The sequence below is a fragment of the Erythranthe guttata genome, chromosome 4 (genome assembly GCF_056151865.1).
Source record: "Erythranthe guttata isolate IM_541 chromosome 4, IM_541, whole genome shotgun sequence".
NCBI classification, from domain to species: Eukaryota; Viridiplantae; Streptophyta; class Magnoliopsida; order Lamiales; family Phrymaceae; genus Erythranthe; species Erythranthe guttata.
In genome coordinates this window covers 10310012-10334202 of record NC_142536.1, presented here as the reverse complement: position 1 = coordinate 10334202, position 24191 = coordinate 10310012, and the positions used below count along the sequence as shown (strand labels likewise).

Below are 24191 nucleotides of genomic sequence, written 5' to 3'. Positions count from 1 at the left end.
ATTTAATATTTTCGTATTATTAAATTTATTTTATTTTTATTTCATTTAAATTTAAATTTAAGTTTATTTATTGATTTATTTATTTCTAACAAAATATAGTTAGTTTTCATTAAAATAGATTAAATTAAATTAAACTTAAAAATAAGGCCCCAATTTGATGTTTGCCATTAGAGTGAAAACCTTTTTGTGAAGCCCCAAAACACTGTAGCTAGTCCCAAATGAGTGTTTGGGGTCTTCAGTTGGAGTTGGGCTTATATTCAAAATTTAAGGTATTAACAACACAAGAGTGTTAGTTTTGGTGAAGCATAAAACGCTTGACCATCCTACTTGTTCGAGGCTCAACATAATCTTTCTTCTCCCCATTTATTTTTATCTCCTTTCTGCTAGCTTGAGGCTAATTTGCCATACTTTCTCCTCCCTTTTGTCTTTTCCGCAGTTCTAATGATGATAGTAGCAACCACCTTTTTATCAATTGTCCTTTTATCCAACATATTTGGTCTTTGTCTAAATGAAATTTCTCTCTTTCCCCTTCATCGAGCACCCCTATCAAAGATTTGATTGGTCTTCTTCTCAAGAAAAACTCTAAAACTTTTTCCTTGAGAATCTATTAGGCTCGAGTTTGTTGTTTATACTTGTGTACTGCTTCACTTGGAGTGGTTGAATAGGAATAAATTGGGTCATACTCTTCTCCTTTGAACTTACATGCACTTTCTTCCAACATCAATTCAAATGCTTCGAAGCATTGGAAAAACCAACAAATTTTGCAGCTCCTAATCTTGTTGATTAGCAACTTGGACAGTTTGGGATGACTTTCTTCCAATTAATTTCATTTGGTCTGGTTGCGGTTTCCCATCTTTTAACTCTTGTAACTTTATTTTCTATTAATATATTATAAAAGAAAAAAAAAGCGCTTGACCAATGATCCAAAGTCGTCACACCAAAACATTGACTGTTAGTTTAGCAGCACCCATTTCTAAGAAAATATATACATACCATTCCACATGGGTGTGGCCGATCAAACAACCAAATCCCAAAACCACATTTGAACAGTTTCAATAACATCCCTCCTACGAAATCCAAACCAGTCAACATGTTTATCAATTCAACCACCAATCTCTCCGCAGATCTCAAATAATCCCCAAATTCAAATCAAATGGCCCGAATCTTCGAGTACTTTGTGGTTTGTGGAATCGGGCCGGAAATCCGGACCCTCGACGGTAACAGGGGTTTCCATGGCACCGGAATCATGTACTTGTCATCTCTATTAGATCAATACCCTTCCCTAAATCACACTCTTTACCCTCCTCCTCCGCCGCAACTTCCTACCTGCGTTCTGCCGGCCGGCGTCCAATTTTACGCCTCCGGATTTGATTCTACCGATCCTTCTTCATTCCCCCGGAGCTATCCTATTGTGTTGACGGAGGGTGATGGCTCCAAGATTTACGTCAGCTGCATTGCTTTTCGAGATCCTGTCTGCGAGGACATAGCGGAGGCCTACCGGATACCTGACAATTCGTTCGCCGATAAATGCATCTGTTTCGTTTCCCGTGCGCCCAGTTTCGGCATTCTGCGGGATGCATTGGAGGAGATATTCCTACTTTGTTTTTCCAAAACTGGAAGCAGGTACGAATGGATCCACTTTTAGTTTTCTAAGTCTATACCTGCCCATGAAAACTTATGGAATCTCTGTTTTGAGTAAATATAATGGGGTTCGACAATTTCGAATTGACATTTAAGTTCTTTTTGTTTAGTTGCTTTTAAGTTTTAACACAAATTAATGTTCTGCGATCCAAAGAAAGACTTCTCAATATCATCATGAATGTGCTCCACTTGGGATATTGTCGACTTGAAAAGATGCTACTACATGGTGGTTTCCATCTTAAGAAGTTCCACTAGTGATGAACGTGAATTTGAGTTTATCCTCACGCACTACGATAACAACTTATATCCATTCCAATATAATTTCAAACATATTACATAAATTGCCTTAAAGTCCTACATGCTTGTATTCAGATTGATATAAGTGAAGTGATGTAGCTACGACACCCTTTTCTAGTCCAGTAAATGTTCTTGTACACAATCTTGAGTAGGTGATAAATATAGTAATACAAAACAACACTCCAAAGTTGATATACATCATAAAACACCCGACATATAATTCATGCATCTTGCAGACTCACTCCTCCGGAGTAAAAGTCCATTATGAGTAAACTTGAAATACTCTTGATACACTGACCTTCCTGTTTTGGGTTGGAAATGCATAATCTAGTATTGTCTGTCTAAATTGGATGCACCTTTATTTCCAAAACCTAGGACGGAAACTTCTCATTCTTAAATGCAAGCTTTTAAACTAGTGAAACCAAGATTTTAACTCCAAAGCAGCTCAAAATTTGTCAAAAAGTATGTTTAAGGTGAATGATTTGGGATTTTTTTCTCGCTTTGGAGTGAGTGGAAAGTTCTCTTTTTTCCTTTGGGTGGGGGGGAGGGGGGGTGGTGGTCGAAAATATGCGTCCTTTGCTTTTCACATTCAACAGAAGGGAAAAAGCACTCTTAAATATATACCATTTCATTGGTATGTTGGAGTATGGGTTCCTGATCTACCCTCAGGGAAGGCATTGCAGTTTACTCTACTTTTGAAGTACTAATAATGACTAGGTTAGTTCATATTTTTATGGTATAAGAAGGGTGCAAGTTCCCTCGAGCTATTCTTACAGAAAGCAAATGATTTTACCAAGTTTTAACTCTCCCCAAATCTGCTCATACATTTGATTAAAAAAGTTATAGAAAAAGAGGCACTGTTAGTTGTATAGTTATAAGTTATAACCATTTTAATCGAGGATAACATAGCTATAATGCATATCTTGTCATTGCAACATTTTTCTTTTATACATCTAAATAGGAACAATGTTCTCTGCTTTCCTTGTCATTTCTTATATTGAGAAAGCTTATTATTATGTTTTGAAGAGGATGTGTAGTGTTCTCAGCTTCAAACCTTTTTCAGCAAGCCACTGTGGGATGTTATAGCATACTTAGTCTCCAATGTTCCACTGCCTACTCCTGGAAAGGACCGAGTATTATTTGCAATTGAGAATAGCCTGCTTGCGGTAGAGTTTCCGCCAACGGATGGGCTTCCTCATGCTGATGTATGTGGTATTTTTATCATTCATTTTTATTTGGTGAATACTTTCTGTTTATTGTTGGTCTGCACCACTTTTATTTGATAATATATTGTATTTCATGTCATGACAGATATCTTTCCAGCCTCTTGTCCAGTGTTTGGATGTTGATAATTTCATCAAATTATTTACAGCTGTGTTGATTGAGAGGAGGATTTTGCTCCGCTCAGACAAGTAATATTTTGGCCTTATACCTATGAAGTTATTTGAAATTGAAGTACGCCACTTTTGATAGCATTACAATAAATCCTATTAATACTCTTCTAGGTTCATTTCCGCACACATATTAACCTATCCAATACTCTTTATTGTGCCAGTCGGGATTAATAAACAGCAAGGTTATATATTTTAGTATAAATTAGTTTCAAAGATGAATTTTGATAGCCCTGCTGATGTCAGAAGTTTTCCTATTGTGAACTGATTCATTGGGAATCGATAGTGTCAAAGCTACTTCAGGGGATGTGTAATTCCCAGTATTTTAAATGTCTCTATAAGGTGGATAGATCACATTAAATGTGGTGCAGTTATCGTTTTTTCATTTCTTTGTTTTGCTGACAGTACACTATTTACATGGTATGTGCAGATATTCCCTTTTAACTCTTGCATCGGAGGCCATATGCCATCTATTATACCCGTTTCGCTGGCAGGTATATTCATATTCTTTTTGACTATGGATTCCGAGAAGGCTTATTTGCACTATTATGAAACGAAGTGTAGTCCTTTGTATTAAGATTATTCTTCAAATATTTTGAAGGAATGATTTCTGATCTTGTTATCTTTGTTGTGCTGAAGCATGTCTACATTCCGTTACTATTTTTCAGTGGAGTTGACTATATTGATGCTCCGACACCATACATGATGGGTCTTCATTCAGGTGTTGATACTTTTGGACTGACCATGGATGGTGTAAGTTCCTTCTTGGATTTCATTATAAAAAGATTATATTATAAGTGTCAAATTTTCTCTTTCTTTATTTGTTCGACAATCATTTTTTGTTCATTAGAGCTAGTCACTTCATTTTGCATTTGTTATCATCTATTTTTGACTGCTTGCCAAGAGGATGCATTAGAATGTTTTTAACAGTTGAAGAACATACATGATCTAGAAACCCAAATTTAACTAAGTGGTTCAACTACCCATACTGCGTCATTGAATACTTAGGCATTCATTTAAGTATTACTTTTGATATTCCCTTGAAAAGAAAATGTTTGAGCAAAACTTTTCAAGTTTCAACCTGGTCGATTCAGCCGCAGGATCCTAATACCATTCATGGTCTGATAAAACTGTCACTGGGAACCATCAATAGTTTGTCAACTCAACTGCACCTGTGAGGTGAATACATGATGGCGGGGACTTTGAGAACCCAAATCACCTGTTAAATTGGTCCGAGGAGTTCTTAAAGTGATGTAAAAACAGAGATGATGAAAATTGTTAATTACTAGGGATTTCATTTTCTTCCCAGTATGTTCATACTTTCAGATAGAGGGAGGGGTAGTGGAGGCCAGATGGAAGGGGGAGATTTGAGCCCTCTTGATGGAAATAGATATGACGACATCAACTGGCTAGGGATGGATTTCTGTTTCTTCCCATTCTTTCTTATCTATTTGTTTTACTTTTTGACTTTTGACTTTGTTTTAACAAAACCCATTAAAACGTGATAAATTGAGGTAGACCCGACAAGGTACTGTTCAAGCTTGATTTAAATTTCATAGCTAACTTGAGGTCAAATTTAAACTTTGTTGATTATTGTAGTATGCAGAATTGTTAGTCATGCCAAACCAGCTATTGACTGATCTTAACTTTTTTATATATGTAATGCTCAACTGGCACAGCTAGAAAAGAAAAAAAAACATAATTCTTGGGCCCTTAAGTTACTGGCCTGTTCAATGCATTATAATCGTGCGCCTGCTGATTCTATGTGATGCTTATGAAAATTTGGTGTTCTTGACCTCCACAAAATTGCAGGTTGTAGTGGTTGACCTTGTGCATAATCTCATTACCACATCTGAGGAAATTCCTCAAATACCTGAGCCAGAATATAGTTCTTTGCGTGGTGATATACTGAAGCTGTTATATCCAAATGTTGTTGGGATAGACCAGATGAAGGCTGGTTCCTTTTCTGAGCAATGCCCAAGATCTGGCAGTAGGCCGTGGGGGGAGGATCACGATCTCCATCTTAGGTGAATGTTGTTGACCTTACCAGTTTAAACTTCTATGATGTAAACATTACCATGTGATGTTTTCATCCTAGTATTATGTAGATAGTCAAGTTATTTGTTTTGTTCTTGGGATTATACAATTACTTTTACTTCGTGTTCTGGTTATGGCCTCTTTTACTTATTAGAATTTGTGCATTCTGGATATGAGTACTATACACACTTATGTGAACAGGTTTAACTTCAATATTTAACTTATTACATTGGATACCTCATTTCCATGGTTATATATATGGTTGAATTGAAATCTTTTGGGTGGCTTCAATTAGAAATTCCACAATGTGATTTTTCTAAAATAGTTATGAAGTTATTGTTCGTGCAAATGATTTTATTTTTTATGGTCATACACATGTTACTCATTGAGTTTTTAGTTTGCTCTTGCCTTATCAAATATATTAAATGTTTTATTTGACTTGCAATTATCTGAATTCACAATCTATGCTTTGAATTTGTCACTAGTAATCCTTACGTATATTAGGTGGCTGTGCTTGACCAAGTGCAATGTATAATTGGTTCATATGATCCTGGGTCTTGTTTGGTAATTGATTTAACAATTTTGACCAGCTTCTCTTCACACAAGACTTATACTGCGCACAGCTCAATTTTTATTAATATCTCCATCTTTGTGCTTTTATTCCATTTAATTAGTTTTTGTGATGGCTTAAAAATATGTTGAGATACATGCTGTTATAATCTGTTTCTTGCATACTTCTTACATCCAGTGGTACAGCACTGGAGTCGATCACACATCAGTTCCTTTTACGTATATATTTATTTTTTTCTTAATTTTTTTTTAAAATTCAAAACCTTGTACTAGGGGAAATAGGGGAGGGGCAGGATTTGAAGTCCTAACCTTAACTCCAATTGCCAATGCTACATACAAATCCGCGTGATGAGAGTTGGTCTAGTCATCACTTCAATACTTGTTAGCCATACAAGAGCATGCAAGCACTGGTCCTGTGGTTTAGTGTATATCTGCATAGCATATGATCCCATAATCATAGTACAATGTATGTCGATTTCGTGTGTTTATATGCACTGGTGTTAAATGCCATTTTATAATCTTTTGTTGGGTTGTGTTGTTATTTGGTAAATTTTTATTACTTCTCTCCATATACTCTTCCACTCCTGTAATAATTTTTCCAAACTGTCAGAGTAGAGTAGCTGATGTCCAAAGAAATTTGTGCTATAAAATAGGTCTGTCTCATCAACTGAATACTGTTTTGTTTCTTGCAGGTTTATATTCTTAAAATTCATCGCATCAATTTTAGGTGGCTATCGCAATTTTATAGTATGAAACTTCTACCTCAACCTTGTCAGTTTCAGTAGTCTAAGTGAAGGTAGCAACTGATATGTTATTTTCAGGAAAACACTGCAAATCAAATCTTCAACAGCCAGGCTTTTCTGAAGAAGCGCTCCCGGTCGACAAACCAGCCACTAGATCCTATGGTGAGTACATCAATCCATTTCCATTGATTGTCAGATACGTAATTAATTTCCAGATTTTCATTAACGTTCTACAAGTTAAAAACTGCTTTTTTGCCTGTTTTAAAGGATAAGATCCCTGAAATTGATATTTGTTTTGCAAACAACAGATAAGTCAGTTTTTAGATTCCCAAGGTTTCTTATATTATTTGGAGAGAGGTCTTGGCTCTGAAGAAAATGGCGACAATCTTCTTGATAAGATACAAGATGCTATTGGCAAGGGTCAAAATCCTTTTTCTGTTCTTCCGTCTTTTTTGACAGAGCGTGATATTGTAACTATTTCTGATCCTGGAATTGGGATATCAGGTAACCGCAAATATTTTTGAACAGCATGCTGATAGATATGTATACGTGCAAAGAAGTTTCTTGGGACACAACAAGCTGGATCTGGTATTAATGCATTTAATTTATTCTACCTACAGCATCAGGTGCCAAATTCTGTTATGATAGATTTCCTGCAAATATCAGAACGGAAGAGCAGGACGAGAAGAGGAAACAGATTCTAGCAGCAGCAAGTGGGGCTCTTGAGTATTCTGGAAAGCACACTCCTAGGTATACTATAAAACTTAAGATAATCCTTTGTACTCTTACTAGTCTAATTTGATTGTTTCTCGCGACTATATATTCCTTTTCTTTTCTTTATTTAGTTCCCCTTCAATGCACGCTGGCAGAGAATCTAATACTGAAAACCTGAGTCCAAGGGAGAGGGCTGTGAGTATCATATTATCTTAGTTCATTTGGTTTGTTATTGAAACTTCTGTAGTTGCTTGAATCTGATGAGTATCTATTATTACAGGCTGAAAGGGAGCGTATGGTTCTAGACATTAAAGTGAAGCTGCAGGTGCAATGTTTTTCTGTTTATCTATGTTCTCTACTTCTCTTAGCTCTATGTTCACATTTGGGCGAATGCTTATCCTTAGATATCTACCTTTTGGTTTTGTTGGAATTCTACTTTGGTAACGTGCCTATTGATTGGTTATTTCTCATTAGAAATAATTTCTTTTACAATATTCCCTTTTAAGCCATTTTGTTGGATATATTTTTTTGCGTACCTGGTCTTTGCAGGTTTTTTGGGTCATTTGGTGTTCATATTCGTTTTTCCTCGTCAAAACATTATGTGACGTTTGAATACAGCTTGTGCTATAATAGCCATGGGTGAATCTGATTGTGTTTTTTTACAACATTATATATCCCTTTTAAGTCAGTCAAAATTGGATACATCTTTTAAGTACTTGTCTTTGTAGGTCTTTTTGCGTCATTTGATGTTCTTATTCGTTCTTCCTCGTCAGAATTGTAAAGATTGAATGCAGCTTGGTCTATAATAGTCCTGGATGAATCTGATTGGGTTTCTAACATTATTGACTGGAATAATACCTTCCAGGTGTTTGAATAGTTTTACGCTCTCAAGTATTGTACATGCCGCAGATCATATTGGTGATGTTTGTTTTTGACAAAGAGCTAATTGTGTAGGACAGCAAGAGAATCTTGAACTTTTAATTGAAGCTATCTATCGAGTAATGTTGCTAATTAATAGTCCCTCCAACTACTCATGGTTTCATCAATCCAATAACCTGTTTTTATTGTTCAAGACAATTTCAGTAAAAAATCGAAAAGAAAAAGTCTGTGTTTCTGATATTCAAGTATTATTTTTCTGCACACTTTTTTTGGGAATAAGTTCTTGGATGATGTAGAAAGTTTTACTTGTTAGATTTCATGTTCAATTACTGTCTTGAATTGCACAGGGATTATGGCTACGTCTTCTAAAATTGGGAGCAACTGATGATCCTCTTTCTTCGTTTGAGTATGGAACCATCCTAGGTATGCTTTTGGGACTGGAAGAAACTTAATCTCCTTTTTGTGGAATAGCAGTAATAGCTTTGTTTCCATGGACATGAACGGAATTTTTTCTGACATTTGCTATTTTTTATCAGCTTTAATTGAGTCTGATGCTGAGGGAATTGGTGGTAGTGGATTTGTTGAATGTATCAGAGAGCACATTCATTCGGTATGTTCTATCTCAAGAAACACAGTTCAGTATGTCTTCATGGCGAATTATAACTCTGCCCCCCCCCCCCAAAAAAAAACAGGGATGGACCTGTCAGCTGACAGAAGAGCAGTTTATTGCAGTGAAAGAACTGGTTTGTTCAGCTTATACTTTCTGATGCATGGCCATGTTACCGATTTCTACATTTCCATATTTTTTAGTCATTATATTAAGCTGGATTTATAATCTAAAGTAATATGTTGGGAATTACCACAGCTCAAAATAGCTATAAGCCGTGCTACAGCTCGGAATGACATGGCGACTGTTAGAGATGCCCTTGAAGTGTCTGCAGAAATGCACAAGAAGGATGTGAATAACGTTCCAGATTATGTTCAGCGACACCTTCGTTCTCTTCCAATCTGGGATGAGTTACGGTATGGGTGTTTTCTTTTTAGTTTGTGCCTGAGCTTTCTATCTTTACTTGTACTGTCTTTTGCATCATTGAATGGACTCTATTGTTTTCTTCGGGATTCAATCTGTTTTAATCTTCTTACTTCATTGAATTGACTCTAGCTTTAGTTTGAAATGGGGATTAAGATCAGAACTTTTTGTTTGAATGTGTTGAATAACCGCTTCATCTAAAAAGTTAAGCTGTGAAACAAAGGGAACCATTTAATATTTATTTAATCTGAATAAATTCCAGTTGTGAAATCAAGTTCTACTCAATGGAAAGAGTTAATGTAGTTGGTTTAGTGACAGCGGAGAAATGTAGGTTACATCATACTCATAATTAGTCGCATCCTGCCAATTAAAATATCCATGCCTTTCAAAAAAAATAAAAATGACATGCAGGTTTTCCAAAAAATATACATTCGTAAGAATGTTCCTTCGTAAGAAATGAGATATAATTACCTTGGTAACAACTCGCTTTTGATGGGGAATTTAACCCCTATAAAACACTTTGTGAGCGATAAATTTGAGGCTAGTAGACTCTGATCTGTTCTTAGTATAACCAGTCGAGCTCAAAACATGATGCATAATTCTTCTTTGTCAACTTTATTGCTAGTTAAATTCTTGGGCCGGTACGTAAATCAATTTTTTTTTGTGTAAGCATAATGTTGTAGGGTATTGAATTCCTCCATATATAAAGGATTACTTGGAGGTATAGTGAATTATTTAACCTTTCTAGCTTCCGATTCAACAATTAAGAAACCTAAACATTTAAGGGGTAATCTGTGATGTAATTGTTCAGCTAATAAGCCTGCTACTTCAGTGCGGTGGATATCTATACTCTAAGATTTTTGATTCTGCTCAATGTAATCTATTGCAGCTTTTGGGAAGGATACTTCGAATATCTGCTTGACCGCTTTTCGAACAAGTAAGGATATTACCATTTTGATACTCCATTTTGTTTCAATTAATTGAGATCGACATTCTTTTCTGTTTTAGTTAATTAAAATCATCAGTCATTTTAAATAATAATAACAAAGTTCATCACCCCGCTCTGTGCTCATGTTGGTAATTTATGTACTTTTATTTTATTTTATTCAATCTCAAGAGTGTTTGATCAAGTGGGCTTTTAATCTGAAATTCATTCTTATTATTGTCTTTACTTTGTTTTCTAATGAAGTAAAACATCAATAGCAGCATTTAGCAGTGACTGTGAGTTTTAGAAAGTTTAATAAGCAAGTGCCAAATTTCCGTATAAGCATAATATGGCTGCCTTCACAACAAACTATGGCATGTTCACAGAGGTATAGATCTCTGAGCTTGCCTTTGGTTCTTACTTTCTTGAAAAACCATTATAGGAAGTCAATTAGGAACCTCAACCTAACAGAGGAGGGGAGGAATCTGATTTAAGTTGGTTTCTGCTTTCTTGAGATACCATAACTTGAAACCAATGATGAACTTCAATCTAATAGAGGACGGTGGAATCTGATTTAAGTTGGTCCAAAAGAGGTTAACTATGGTAAGATGAGAAATGTTATGACTTGTAACTATCTGTTTGGAGTTATGATGGGTAACATCTTGTGGGTGGAGAAAGTGGAGTAAAGAGGATCAGACAGCTTCTGTACCAGGGTTGCAACTTCAACAATCTACTAATCGTAATTGGGAGATATTAACTGGTCATAGTCAATACCTAGGCCTCTAAGAGGTTAACATAGTCACATTTTTTGGTTGTTTACTTTTATTTTTGGTTCTATTTGGCATCCATCATGGTGACTGTCGGAGAAAAAAGTACGTGTGATCACATAAAATGTAATAGTTCTAGCGAGAAGTTGGGTTTATACACTGAGAGATGTCAACTGTTGGTTGGATTAACTTGAAAATTCTTTACCTGTAAAAACATATTGGTATTGCAGTGCATATGTTAATAATACAGTTATAAATTGAAATAGAGAAGCATACAAAATCAACCACCCTAACTAATTTCCTTTATTCTAGATTTGACACAAGTTTCTCTATGCACACGTAATATCCTAGTATCTGGCTTGCTTATTGAATACCTTGCAGCAATATTATATCCAGTAGGAAGCGTATATGTTGTGAGGTATTAGGTACATGCACTTAGTAGGTATATTTTTTAAGGAAATAAGGGATTTTGTTGAATTCAGAAAATCAGCTGAAGGCTGAATGCTGAAAACTTGAAGATTGAATATGGATTCTTTGTTAATGTAATTCAAGAAGTAGAACCAGGATTAAGGAAAGTCAAAGAGGAAAGAGTTTTAATGGCAAGTGCAATAATGTATGTATTTGGAAACTTCACATGCTGATTATAGTTTGCAGGTGTGCTGTTAAGTTGGTCGCTTTGCCATTTCTGTGTTAGTTCTGCTACTTCCTATAGGCTATAAAGCATCATAGTCTTTTGCTAGCATGATGTTGTTGATGCTCAACAACAAACTTAGTTTGGCATACTGAAGGTATCGTGTTTAAGTTCCTTTACATAGTTCAACGAGTGTTCTGTTTAAAGTTGAGCTCTTTGCTTGTGTTTGGTAATTGATCCTAGCTTTAATGAAGCTCATATGCATCTTTAGAAGATATATTCTGGACTTTAGTCATGAGCATTTACTATTTAAATCATCGAGTAAGAAGATGTATGAAGCACATGAATACACTATTCCAATTTATTGAAATGAGAATTGCTGGTTATTTTCTCTTTTTCTTGACCCAATGTTTGAATCTGGTGTTAATATCGTTCTCTTTCTTGGAATACGGAAAGGAGTACGAAAATTATCAAGACCAATGAATCAATAGTAGAAGGGCCTATACTAATCAGTCCTCTTTTGTTATTGTTATGTTAGGTCAACCAATTATGCAACATTGGTGACAACACAGCTAATCATTGTAGCAATGCATATGGTATCTCTTTTATCTGCTCTTATCCATTTTCTTATACTATTCTTAACCTATGTTTTTATTTTCGCGCTCTTGATTGTGTGCTCTCTTTTCTTACTGTTTTGGAGGCTGGTTTGGGACTTTCCGAGACTGATTCATGGTACATGATTGAAACAATAGCTGGAAAAAACAACATTGGATATAAGCACATTGTAAGTTACAATCTTTTTATTTGTTCTTATTTTTCCTGCACTACTTAGATATGATCCAGGAAATAACCTATCTGCAATCCATGGAAAAACCTATGATTTAGCCAGTCTACTCGCCTGGACAAGTGACACTCCCATCGGTAGCTATGCAGTTTCACTTTTGAACAATCCGTAACTTGTGTGACTGCAGTCCATAGGTTATACTTAAAATGTAGCAAAAAGTTCATGAAGGTGGATCTCTGGAACAACCGGTGATGCTTAGTATGTGAAAGGGGTCTGAAATAATCTTGAGCCTGGAAGACATTCAAAAGGATCTAAATAGCAGAATTTGGTTTCCGATAAGTACATTTATTCAACGTGAAACTGGAATTCATACTTTTTGGTCTTGCTGCTTTCGTAAATTCAAATAGCCGTTTCTGACATCCTTACTCGAGTCCATTCAATGATTTTCACGAAGAATGAACATTCTTTTGGAACATCCTCTTGAATACCAAATTGACAGGCAATAGTGTAATTTGCAAGTCCCAAGTGTTTTGTTTGATATGCACCCAGATTTTCTTTTATTTATACGAATCATTAAATTGTTACCCTTTAATATGTTTCCAATATCTGTAGTCTTTATCCCTCCTTACGAATAATTTGCTGCACCTATGATTTTGTGTATTTTAACAGATACAGATCAGGGGATTCCTGTCGCACATCCGACAAATTTGCGTTGGGTATTGGGGAATCTATTCTGGAAAATCTCAGTCTGTCTCCTCATTTGGATTGACTTCTCCACGTCCACAAGATACCGCCGATAGCACTCAGCAATCTTCTGAGGCATCTGTTGTTGGGAGGAGTTGGGTTCAGAGCATGTTTAGCCGAGATAGAGCCAGCTCTTTTAGCCGTGTTCGTCAGGGGACAACTGACAGTGGTAATTTATATATAGGCTCCTTTTCTGTAGTGGTTCAACTTCATCTAATTTTACTATCCTGAGATGATGCATTAATTTTGCTTCAGCTACGAATGATAATGGATCTCTTCTCAAGCAAGACGTATCTGCATCAGGGCCGAAGAAAGTGCAGACAAATATCCGCATGCTAAGAGGTCATAGTGGAGCAGTGACGGCTTTACATTGTGTGACCAAAAGAGAAGTGTGGGATCTGGTTGGTGATCGTGAAGATGCAGGGTTCTTTATCAGTGGAAGCACAGACTGCACAGTAAGCTTGAGTAGTAGTAAATTTGATGTTTATTTTCAAAAGTTTTGCAATGGAACTACTTTGTGAGAGGATAAGGCCACTTCTTCTCATTTCCTTTTTGCTGTACCAATTGCTCTTTCCTCTTTTAGAGCCAAAAGCTTCGCTTGAGTGCTCTATACACCTTTTAACGTTGGAGACTTTATGACAATATATAGAATTCTATTCTAGGTGAGTAACTATTCTTCAGGGCGGGTGGTATTAACTAGTCTTGACTCTTGCGACAGTGCTAGGAGAAGTTTCCCCTGTAAGGAGTCAATGGACATATGCTCCAGAAATGTGCAACTAAAAAAAATCTCTCTTTTGTTCGATTGTAAAATGTCACAATGCCAAAATTTTAATCAACCTTTCCTAAAATTGAATTCCCATAACAAATATTACTGTATCTGAATATGCATCTTCTATCTCATGATTTAGATATTTATAGATTATTGGAGTTAAAAATTCCAACATTTCTGTTTTATTCTATAATACATTATTATGATCTGATTTATTTTTTCATGATCTTGTTTCCTACTAGTTTTGGATTTTTTTCCATATCTTTTGGTAAATTAATATTTTGTGCATACTCATGGGAAATAAGACCCAGGGTTTATGCCCTACCGCAGGACTTGTGAAACTCGTCACCTTTCCACACTAGGTTGTAGTTTTCTTCCCTACAGATGATGTTTTGATGTCATATTTATTGGAAAATGCAGGTAAAGATATGGGACCCTAGCCTTCGTGGTTCTGAACTCAGGGCAACTTTGAAGGGGCACACTAGGTAGCTTCTAAATCAATCTCTCTTTTCCCGTCCGTGTGTGTGTGTTCATCTGTTTTTAATGCATGCCCATCAGTTGTGTGTTGAGATAGGGGTAACATAGTTGATCTTCTCATGCATGTAGACACAGAAGCTTGTCTGGATGTGAAAAAAAATCATCTATAAATGCTTTGTTATTCGTTTGAGGTTGGCGGATGAGTAGTTTATATTTGTTTATTTCTCCCTGCAGAACAGTCCGAGCCATAAGCTCAGATAGAGGAAAGGTAGTATCCGGTTCAGATGACCAGTCTGTCCTCGTGTGGGATAAACAGACGACTCAGCTTCTAGAAGAGCTGAAGGGCCATGAGGCACAGGTTTGGTTGGAGCATTACTGTTTCGTTGCCCTTGCCTATTTTCATTTGTGTGTGTTGAGATGTTGTTTATTTTCTCGATGTGCTCTAGTGGTTCCCATAATCATTTCAAATTACATCTATGGTGTAGAATGTGATCTATATATTTGTGAAAAAAAAACTTACTTTGAGAAAAAGGTTTGTATGGTTGAGCTTTTAATCCTTCTAGAAGAATTTATAATATAAAATAAATGGATTCATTCAGCAATTACTAGATCTGACATTTCTGGAAATTCACTTTTTAAACACCCTTGGATATGGCCAAGGTATTTTGCCAAGACTGGTGTAGATCTAGCAAGTTTTTATCTGCATTTCAGCTCAATACATGGTTAGTTTAGTGATTTAAACTAGCTGTATACTAGAAACCATGCTCGTGCTATTTTTTTACAACGGATTTTCATTGTTATCTATTGAAGATATACTCTTCTTTTCAAATTTATCGCCTATATTGCTTTCTGGGATGACATGAGAAAAAAGTTTCAGTTTGGTTAATGGTTTGCCCCTAATTCGACCCTTAAAATGATTAACTGAAACCACTATCAGAAAAGGCAATATTGTATTCATGCTTTTTTTTTTTCAACTCTTATCTACCTCTCCGAGTTTAAATGGATCTATGATACTTTTTGAGGTGAGTATGATAAAATTGGCAAGATCTATAACCTGATAGTTTTGGAACTGTGGATGGTCCCCATATTTTACTGTAAAAATAAAACGGAATATAACTTCTTTATTCCTTAGGTAGGACTTTATGTTTTTCAGATTCACGATCATCACAGTTTATTCATTAACCCTTGAAATGAAACTCGAAACAGGGTCCTTAGGATCCCAAGTCATGGATATCGTAATCTAAAATAATAAAGTCAGATAGCATCTTTATTGGGTAACTTAAAAAGCTCTTAGGATCCCAAGTCATGGATGTCATAATATAAAATGATAGAGCCAGCCAGATAGCATTTTAATTCGGCGACTTGAGAAGCCAGTTAGGATCCGAGTCATGGATGTCGTAATCTAAAATGATAAAGCCAAATAGCATCTATATTTGGGTGACTTAAAAAGCAAAAGCATATAAAAGATTTGATCTGCGCTAGAGAATGCTCTCAGAAAACAGTAATTTTTATATTTGAGAGCCGGTATTGCTGTAATTGCCCACTCCCACCTCTTTAATTTTCTTGAGGAAGCAACTCCTCAATAATTCAGCAATTCAAAAGATCGGGTCTTGTTTTTACACCTTCTAATCTTTCCAGTTTAATTTGACTGTATAGAGACTGCTTTTTTGTATATTGACATATGTATGGTTGCCCAAATCATTTGAGGTAGGATTATACTTTCTAAAGTTCATGTATCCCCGACTTGATGGTCACTGTTGTTTCGCTGTTGTCAGCAGTTTCTTAGGTCCTGCTTTCTTCGATTGATTTGTATATCCTAGTTTTTGCTTTACTAGTTGGATATTTCTGTATGCCTGTCTCATTTATATGCATATTTGTTTTCTTGATTTCTCGTTGAAGGCATATTACTTTTCTAATGCTTATTATGCTCCCTTTTAGGTCAGCATTGTACGGATGCTCTCAGGTGAACGTGTCCTGACAGCTGCACATGATGGAACTGTGAAGATGTGGGATGTAAGGACAGATACCTGTGTTGCAAATGTAGGCCGCTGTTCAAGTGCAATTCTCTGCATGGAATATGATGATTCCAGTGGGATCTTGGCTGCCGGAGGTCGAGATGCGTAAGAAATATTTGTTGTCTAGACTTTTAAAAGGGGCAATTATTATCGTGTCCTGCAAATTACGGATAGTTCTTTTTAATGGCCTCATCTACTGAAAGCATGGTTTCTTCTCACATTTATATTTAGGGTTGCAAACATTTGGGACATTCGGGCTGGAAGGCAGATGCACAAGCTTGTAGGGCATTCAAAATGGATCAGGTCAGTCGTGGTAATTTAAAAAAATAATGTTGTATTGTAGTTGTGGTGACTAGACACTCTCCATGGTGACTATACAGGTCTGTTAGAATGGTTGGAGATACTGTAATAACAGGTAGTGATGATTGGACCGCCCGAGTGTGGTCTGTATCCCAAGGAACGTGTGACTCTGTTCTAGCTTGCCATGATGGTCCGGTTCTATCTGTGGAGTATTCTATAGCAGATAAAGGAATTATTACAGGTTAAAGTCACTGTCCTTGTTACTGATAGTTCTGTTTGGTTGCTATCTAAAAATTGTTGCTTAAGTTTAGATATGTCATTTTGCACTAAAGTTATCTCATATAATTTTCAGGATCAAATGATGGGCTACTTCGGTTTTGGGAAACTGATGATGGTAAGAGCTTCTCATAACCAGTCCTAATGTTTCTGAATATTTTCTGAGATATAGTACTTTGAAGCTTGAAGCTTATGTCCATTTGATATATCTATTTTATTTATGTAGGTGTTGTAAGATGTGTCAAGAATGTTACCATTCATAATTCTTCCATATTGTCTGTAAATGCTGGCGAACACTGGTTAGGAATTGGGGCAGCGGATAATTCAATGTCCCTCTTCCATCGACCTCAAGAGAGACTTGGTGCTCTCTCCGGTACAGGATCAAAAATGGCCGGGTGGCAACTCTATAGGACTCCACAGAAAGCAGTTGCTATGGTAAGGTTTTTTTCCATATTTACTATTCTGTACTGTGAAGCCATTTAGCTCTTAATTGAAGATCTATATATTCTGATCCTTACGTATTTATAGTTTGCTCCCCCAGTCAGCCTGGGCGAGTGCGTTTTGTTCTAGCCCACCAAATGTTTTTCTTCTCTCCTTGGCTCCTTGTGATTACTTTTATCTATGCTTAACTTTGTTGCACATCCAGATCTGTCCAAAATAACTGAATTTAGTAACACTAATTTAAAAGCCATTCTTGCAAATCCTTCCACCCGTCTGGATCTTTAAGGAAGCTAACTACCATAACTTGAATCTAAGAAATATATTGGAAAGAAAAGATGTTACTATCTAGATGGTTAACATTTACGTAAATATGGATATTATATCATTAAACCTTCTCTGTTATATCTTTTTTGCATTACCATTATGATGTGAAACGGATTAATAACTCCTCGTTGGTTCTGATAACAATATTTGGTTAAGAATTCTGACTTGCGAGTCTGGGTCAAAAATATTGTATTCAGTATGACCAATCATGAGCAGGATTGGATGCATTCATCTATATTCTTCACTGACTATAACAGTTTGTCCGATAATCATATATTTCCATTTAGATCCCCCCATTCCCAGGTTATTTGCCTTTTAACCAAGACTTATTGACCTTTAAATGAACCGCATTCTTCTAATGGCATCCTTTTCTGCAGCTTTCGTCCAACTGTAATTGTTAGTGCTTTACAGTTTGAGTAATAATTATGATTCCTACTTGACTAGTTTGTGAATTTTGTTGATGGTTTCAGGTTCGATGTGTGGCTTTTGACCTTGAAAGAAAGAGAATATGCACTGGGGGTCGTAATGGGATGCTTAGGTTGTGGGATGCAACTATTAACATCTAACCTCATTTTTTGTGTAAGTTTTAGTCTACATTGTAAACATGCTTCTACGGATGCATCTTGTCTACGAATGCCTATAACGTTATTCATTTATAATTTGATTTATATAAGGCTTGGATGACAGGCAGACAGCTGCAGAATGGGAGCGAGCTTGACACTTTTGATTTGAGGAAAATATTCTTCTGAACTGTGATTTCTCTTTGTTCATTCCGAAGCATCGTTTTCGAAAATTTGAAATATACTTGTGTGCTATATTTACTACTAGCACATGGTTTGTGATTTTGTAAGCAAATAGAATTTTTGATTATTCTTGGCGCTGAGAGGCAATGTTACTATGGGTAAGTGCGGCTGCAGCGGTCATCATGCTTTAAGTCTATATGGGTAGCAAGCAAACTAGCAATTTTACAAGTCTTGAATTGTTTATAAATTATGATCATGTTTACTTATAGGTCTTTTAAAATGTGTTTACTATGGCATACATGTAATATAATTCTCTTCCCTTCGAATATATATATTTTTTGCCACGTTGCTACAAACCATTGTGATTGTTAAAACGTACAAATATTTACGATTCAAATTGTACTATTTGTTTTAGTTTCAACTTTTTCTTGATTTCTAATTTTAGAATAAATCAAAACTTGTACGCTTTAGAATCCACATCATACAATTTACATTTCAATTGTACGATTTAAGAAAAATAATTATACTTGGGGTGGCACAAGTGGGTAGTGGGGCTGTCGAGTGGGTGTTTCATTGTGCTTGTTTTTTTTTTTTGGGTTAATGACCTCTGAATGGCAAAAAATACTGATTCGTTCAGCACAAGTTTGGTAAGATAATCTGAATGAAGCCACTAGTTGCTGGCCGATTCAGCCCAAAAATATGGGCTTATTCATTCAGCATTACGCTGAATGGATTTTAGACTACTTTGCCCTTGTTGTGATTTAAGTGTTTGAACCACCTTTCTTTTCTTCAATTCTTCGTCAAATTATTTATTGTTCAGTATTGGGTGAATCAAGCTATTCTTTTGAGTAAATGGATCAAGCTATTCCCATGTAGGCAATTCATTGAATTTTAGGCAGCACTTCTTTCCGTGTTATTTATTTACTTATTTGTTTTGTTCTTGAAAAAATATATAAGTTGAAGCAATGCTTAATTTGTTGAAAAGTATATTGTTGACGGATATTAATATGCAATATTTTTTAATATATAGTTTGTACGAAAATATAAGATTGGTTAATTATTATAAAGTAAAATTTCTTCTCTCTCACATTGGGATGACAGCGGAGTGGGTACCCTCGAATAAGTGTAATACTAAAACGATTATCATTTAATTTAGCTCAAACTAGAACCATTCCAAACCCATTTAAAAACCATACCGAAATACCAAAACACCAGAACCATTACCACCAATATACAGATACCCATGGAACGACTATGAACAACGACGCTACGCTTACTTTTGAAATATGCCCGACCTTTTTGACTAATATTTTGTATAATGACTGTAATAGCATGTACCAACGGGCCTGTAAATCTACTCTCTGTACTGAAACTCTTGTTTTGAAATCTTAATATAATAGTTATCCTTCTGTTCAAAAATAAAAAAAATAAAAAAAAATTGACTGGATACGAAAGTTGTTATGTACTTGAGTTTTTGCCTAGGTTATTTAATACTTTATTTTAAAATTTTACCAAATTATTATTTTATTTATATTATGTTGAATTAAATGGTTGGGTATCCATAACCTTCAGGGTAAAATCAAAACCATACTAAAATTGTGACGGTTTGCATTTGTTTTACCAAAATCATTACTAAACCCTAAGAGCTCGTTTGGTTTGAGTGATGAGATTACATTAATTGATAATTAATCCAAGGATTGTACTGTTAAAAGTAACTCCTAACCAGCTAATCCTCTGTTTGGTATGGGTGATTGATGGTCCAATTAAAAATACCATTTTATTTCTTGTGGATGAAATTTATATCAAAAAACCGAAAACACCCCTAACTTCAAAATAAAAATATATTAAACATTTAAAAAATAGGGCCTCAAACATTTCGTGTATCTACTCTCTTTCTTCCAATTTGGTCTAGGGTTCCGTCTCTTCAACTTCTACAACTTCTACACAAAGCTACACGAATTTGAAGTTCCGAAGGTAAAGAAAAATTATTTTATAATCACCCATTCAATAATACTTTTGATTCATACACTTCGCACAATGTTCATGACTTTTTTATTTATTAATTTTGCAGTATGAGTTCGAATTCGAACTATGTGCGAAATATGGCAAATTGTCGTTCCAGTGAGAGTGGCGAGTCTAATCCATATTGTTCTGGTTACATTTTCATTGTCATTGCGGTTTGGAAACGACAATTAAAACCTCGAGAACGGAAACAAATTCAGGAAGACGATTTTATTGTTGTTCGTTGAAAGAGGCAAGTAATTTATAATTTAAATTATTTAATTATTTATGTAACTACTTTACTGATTTTGAGTTGTTCTTTCGGAAAAAAATCCACGAAGACGATATTATTGTTGTTATGAAATTATCTAATTATTTTATATCTAAAAAAAATATTTTTAGGAAGATCGTTGTAATTTCTTTAGATGGTGTGACAAGTCTATCTGGGCTATTGGCCACGCTTTATCTTTACGAACAAGAGAATTCTAACTTAAAATCCCAGGTACTATTGTATAAACGTAAAGTCCGAATGATGAATGTACTTGGTTGGACTGCTATAATTGGTATGTTGTTCTTAATGTTAGTTATTTATTATGTGTTAGGTGGTGTATGTCCAAATTAGAAGAATTTTGTTCAAATATTGTTGTGTAGCCTTTAACTATTAATTAAAGTTTGGCATCAAGTGTATGATATCTGATTTTGAGTACCATTGTTCATTGCAAGATCTCCATATTGCATTGTGGTAATAAATTTACTCTGACTTGTCATGTCAAGGGGCGAATTTTTTAATTAATTTTTTTATTGATAATTAATAGGCTATTAATGTAACGTAGTTGGCAAGTAGAAGTTTTGCAGAATTTATGCGTATGAACTTTTGGTGTGTATTAAATTTCTTGCTTTTCCAACAAGAATACTAATCATTTCACTTATACAAGCATTAAGTGACAAATAACCTTCCACCCCTCACACCTGTTCTATATATTGAATCCCGTTTATTCTTCAAAGGACACCAGTTACATTTAAATTTCCTCAATTGAAATACAAATCTCAAAAAATGGCACCAGTCCCGAGAATCAAACAAGATGCCTTCTTCTACGATGGAGAATGGACTTGGCGTCGGCGTTTCATTGAAGTTGTGGTGGATGATGCAAAGAAAGGAAACTTTTGGTGGGGTTCAAACAACAGCACTACGATTCTTCGCGGACTTGGAACTAGGGGTGAGTTCGGGACGGGATTTCGGGAATTCGGGATTTTCGGCATCGGGATTTCGGGATTCGGGATAGAAATTTTAAATCCCAATCCCGTCCCATACTATTAAATCCCGGTAATATCGGTATCCCTAAATATTTCGGGAATTCGGGATTGTAATCGGGAATACCATATTTTGCCTAAAAACTAAGAAATATTGTTTTTTTTTTTTTATTTTTTTTTTATTTTTTTTTATCATTAGTATTATTTTGTACACCAAACCAACTTAAATATATTATATACATACTATACATTCTTGCACTATTATTTTTTATCACAAAACTTGGAACAAATAAAATTTTAAAAATTTAAAACTAAGTTGAAACATATATTATATTGTATTTCTCATCTCCTTGATAATATATATATATGTGTGTGTGTGTGTGTTTCTATTTTTTTTTTTCCTAATTCGGGATTAAAGTATCCCGATCGGGATGGAACCAATTCCCGAATGCCGATCCCATATTTGTTCCTAATCCCGAATCCCGTAATCCCGAATCCCGTAATCCCGAATTCCCGAATCCCGAATCCCGTAATCCCGAATTCCCGAAGTTTTAGTCCCAAATAGTAAAATTCGAATCGGGACGGGACGGGATCCCGAATCCCGATCCCAAAGTCCCAGCCCTACTTGGAACCATCAACGAAGAGTTTGGAACTTCCTTTACCTACGAGCAGTGTGAAAACAAGCTGAAGTTAATGGAAATGAGGTTTTACACGTTTAAAGCCATAATTTCATCTACGGGTGTTCAATATGATGAATAAACTAATTTCGTACATGCAAACGAGACCACATGGGATGCCATCTTCTATGTAAGTCCACTGTTTTATTTATACTTTTTATAATTTGTTTATAATTGTTTAGTTAACTTGCGGTTTTTTTTTCTCCTAGCGTTTCAAACTAGGCCGTGCATACAACCCGTGGGGTGAACCAGAGTGGAAAAAGTTATCATTCATCTTCAACGACAAACACACTTTCGGTTGGAAGAATCACGAGGTCATTGACATTGACTCCACATCCCAGGACATCTTTGAAGAAAAGCCGTCAGTTGAGCGTGATAATGCGCCACTACAGATGCCTCCCGATTACATCAACATCTCAAGCGACCGTGATGATTCCATTGACAGTGAGATGTGGACCTATTTGCTAGAAGGGTACCAGCCTGCCGTGATGGAGATAAACGAGGAGCAAGAGGACAACAATGGTGAAGAGTATGCGGAGCCATTGGAAGTTAGTGAGACCGAGTCTTCGGACATGGATGTTGGTGGTGGGGCAGTGAATGATGGTGACATACTGACATTGGTTCACCGAATATGGAGTTTCGCAGCTTGTCTGGATCAAACTCACCGATTTACAAATCAACCTTCTAGATTGGGGTCTTGGTTTGTGGTTGTCTTTCAAGTTTCACTGGTGGTGGTGTTTATTTCCTAGTTTGTTCAATACTTTTAGATGTAGTTTTTTTTTTTCATTATGTTTTTTAAACTTTTTATGAACTGTGTGGGTAATATGTAAGGACCAAATTTTCCAAATGATAATTTAATGGTTCTCCATGGATTAACTAAGTTTGATTGTATTACTAATTACAAATGAACAATTTAGTTACAATAATGTCAAATATTTCGAATTTGAATTCGTAAATTTGGACAAATTGTATAAAATACTAATTATATTTATGTAAAATAAGCATGTACAAGATTATATATTGGTATATAAGATAAGCTATATACATATATAATTTTTAAAATTTTAAATTATAATCATAATAAATTGAATACGTAGTAATAAAATAATTAACTGATATACCCTAATAAAAATTAATTAGATAAATCTTGAAAATATAGTACATCGTAATAATTTAGAATTCCAACAAATTTCAAATTTTGCATTACACGTCTTCCAAAACTTCAAGTTCATAGTCTGGGGAAATAAAAGTTTTAAGCATAATTCAGAAATAGACCATTCTTACAAATTAAAAGTATTCTAAACAACAAAGTTTAAATTTCCTTCTCAGCAATCATGCGAGCGTATATGCTTCTTTCTGCATCAGGTAAACTGAAGAACAAATCTAGCTCTTCCGTGTTCTTCACAAGAAATTTCGCAACGCGTATTTTTTCTTCAACCCCAAGAAAATTCATGTTTTTTAGTGCCTCTTACACTTCTTTGTGAGCTTTTGCCGTACGGTCCTGCTCGAAACCTTTCCTCTTCGCAATTTCCCCCAAACGCCCTTCAGTTTGTTCGGAGAAAGTAGATATTACTGTGAATTTTTTTTCGTAAAAGTTGTCATCTTCAAATTTGCGCTTGTTCGAGGACTTCGTTTTAGTACCAGTAGAACTTTGACCCAAATTGTTGGACTGAAACTCGGTAGCTTCTTCTTGTAAATTGAATGGCATCTCTGGCATATAATCACCACCACCCTCGTTATCTATACCCTCTTTATATCCCATGG

General features: G+C 35.5%; 1 protein-coding gene across 5 annotated transcripts; it reads left to right on the top strand.

Annotated features, from left to right (window-relative positions):
• Positions 1-893: 893 nt before the first annotated feature.
• Positions 894-18919, top strand: SCD1 (stomatal cytokinesis defective / SCD1 protein (SCD1)). Of its 5 annotated transcripts, none has more exons than XM_012987188.2 (30): positions 894-1623; positions 3002-3143; positions 3250-3350; positions 3760-3823; positions 3969-4082; positions 5142-5356; positions 6629-6683; positions 6758-6841; positions 6988-7183; positions 7306-7429; positions 7525-7588; positions 7674-7718; positions 8620-8695; positions 8809-8882; positions 8965-9015; positions 9138-9295; positions 10192-10239; positions 12164-12221; positions 12326-12409; positions 13079-13322; positions 13409-13608; positions 14343-14407; positions 14634-14757; positions 16338-16519; positions 16646-16717; positions 16795-16955; positions 17067-17108; positions 17217-17425; positions 18226-18334; positions 18443-18919. In XM_012987188.2, exons 1-29 carry the CDS (start codon positions 1154-1156, stop codon positions 18319-18321), a joined length of 3618 nt encoding a protein of 1205 aa, XP_012842642.2. In that variant the 5' UTR covers positions 894-1153; the 3' UTR covers positions 18322-18334; positions 18443-18919. The 5 variants fall into 5 exon arrangements, with proteins under 5 accessions (XP_012842642.2, XP_012842643.2, XP_088672963.1 ...); XM_012987189.2 differs by having other exon boundaries at positions 18430-18919; XM_088816837.1 differs by having other exon boundaries at positions 906-1623; positions 7300-7429.
• Positions 18920-24191: the final 5272 nt, after the last annotated feature.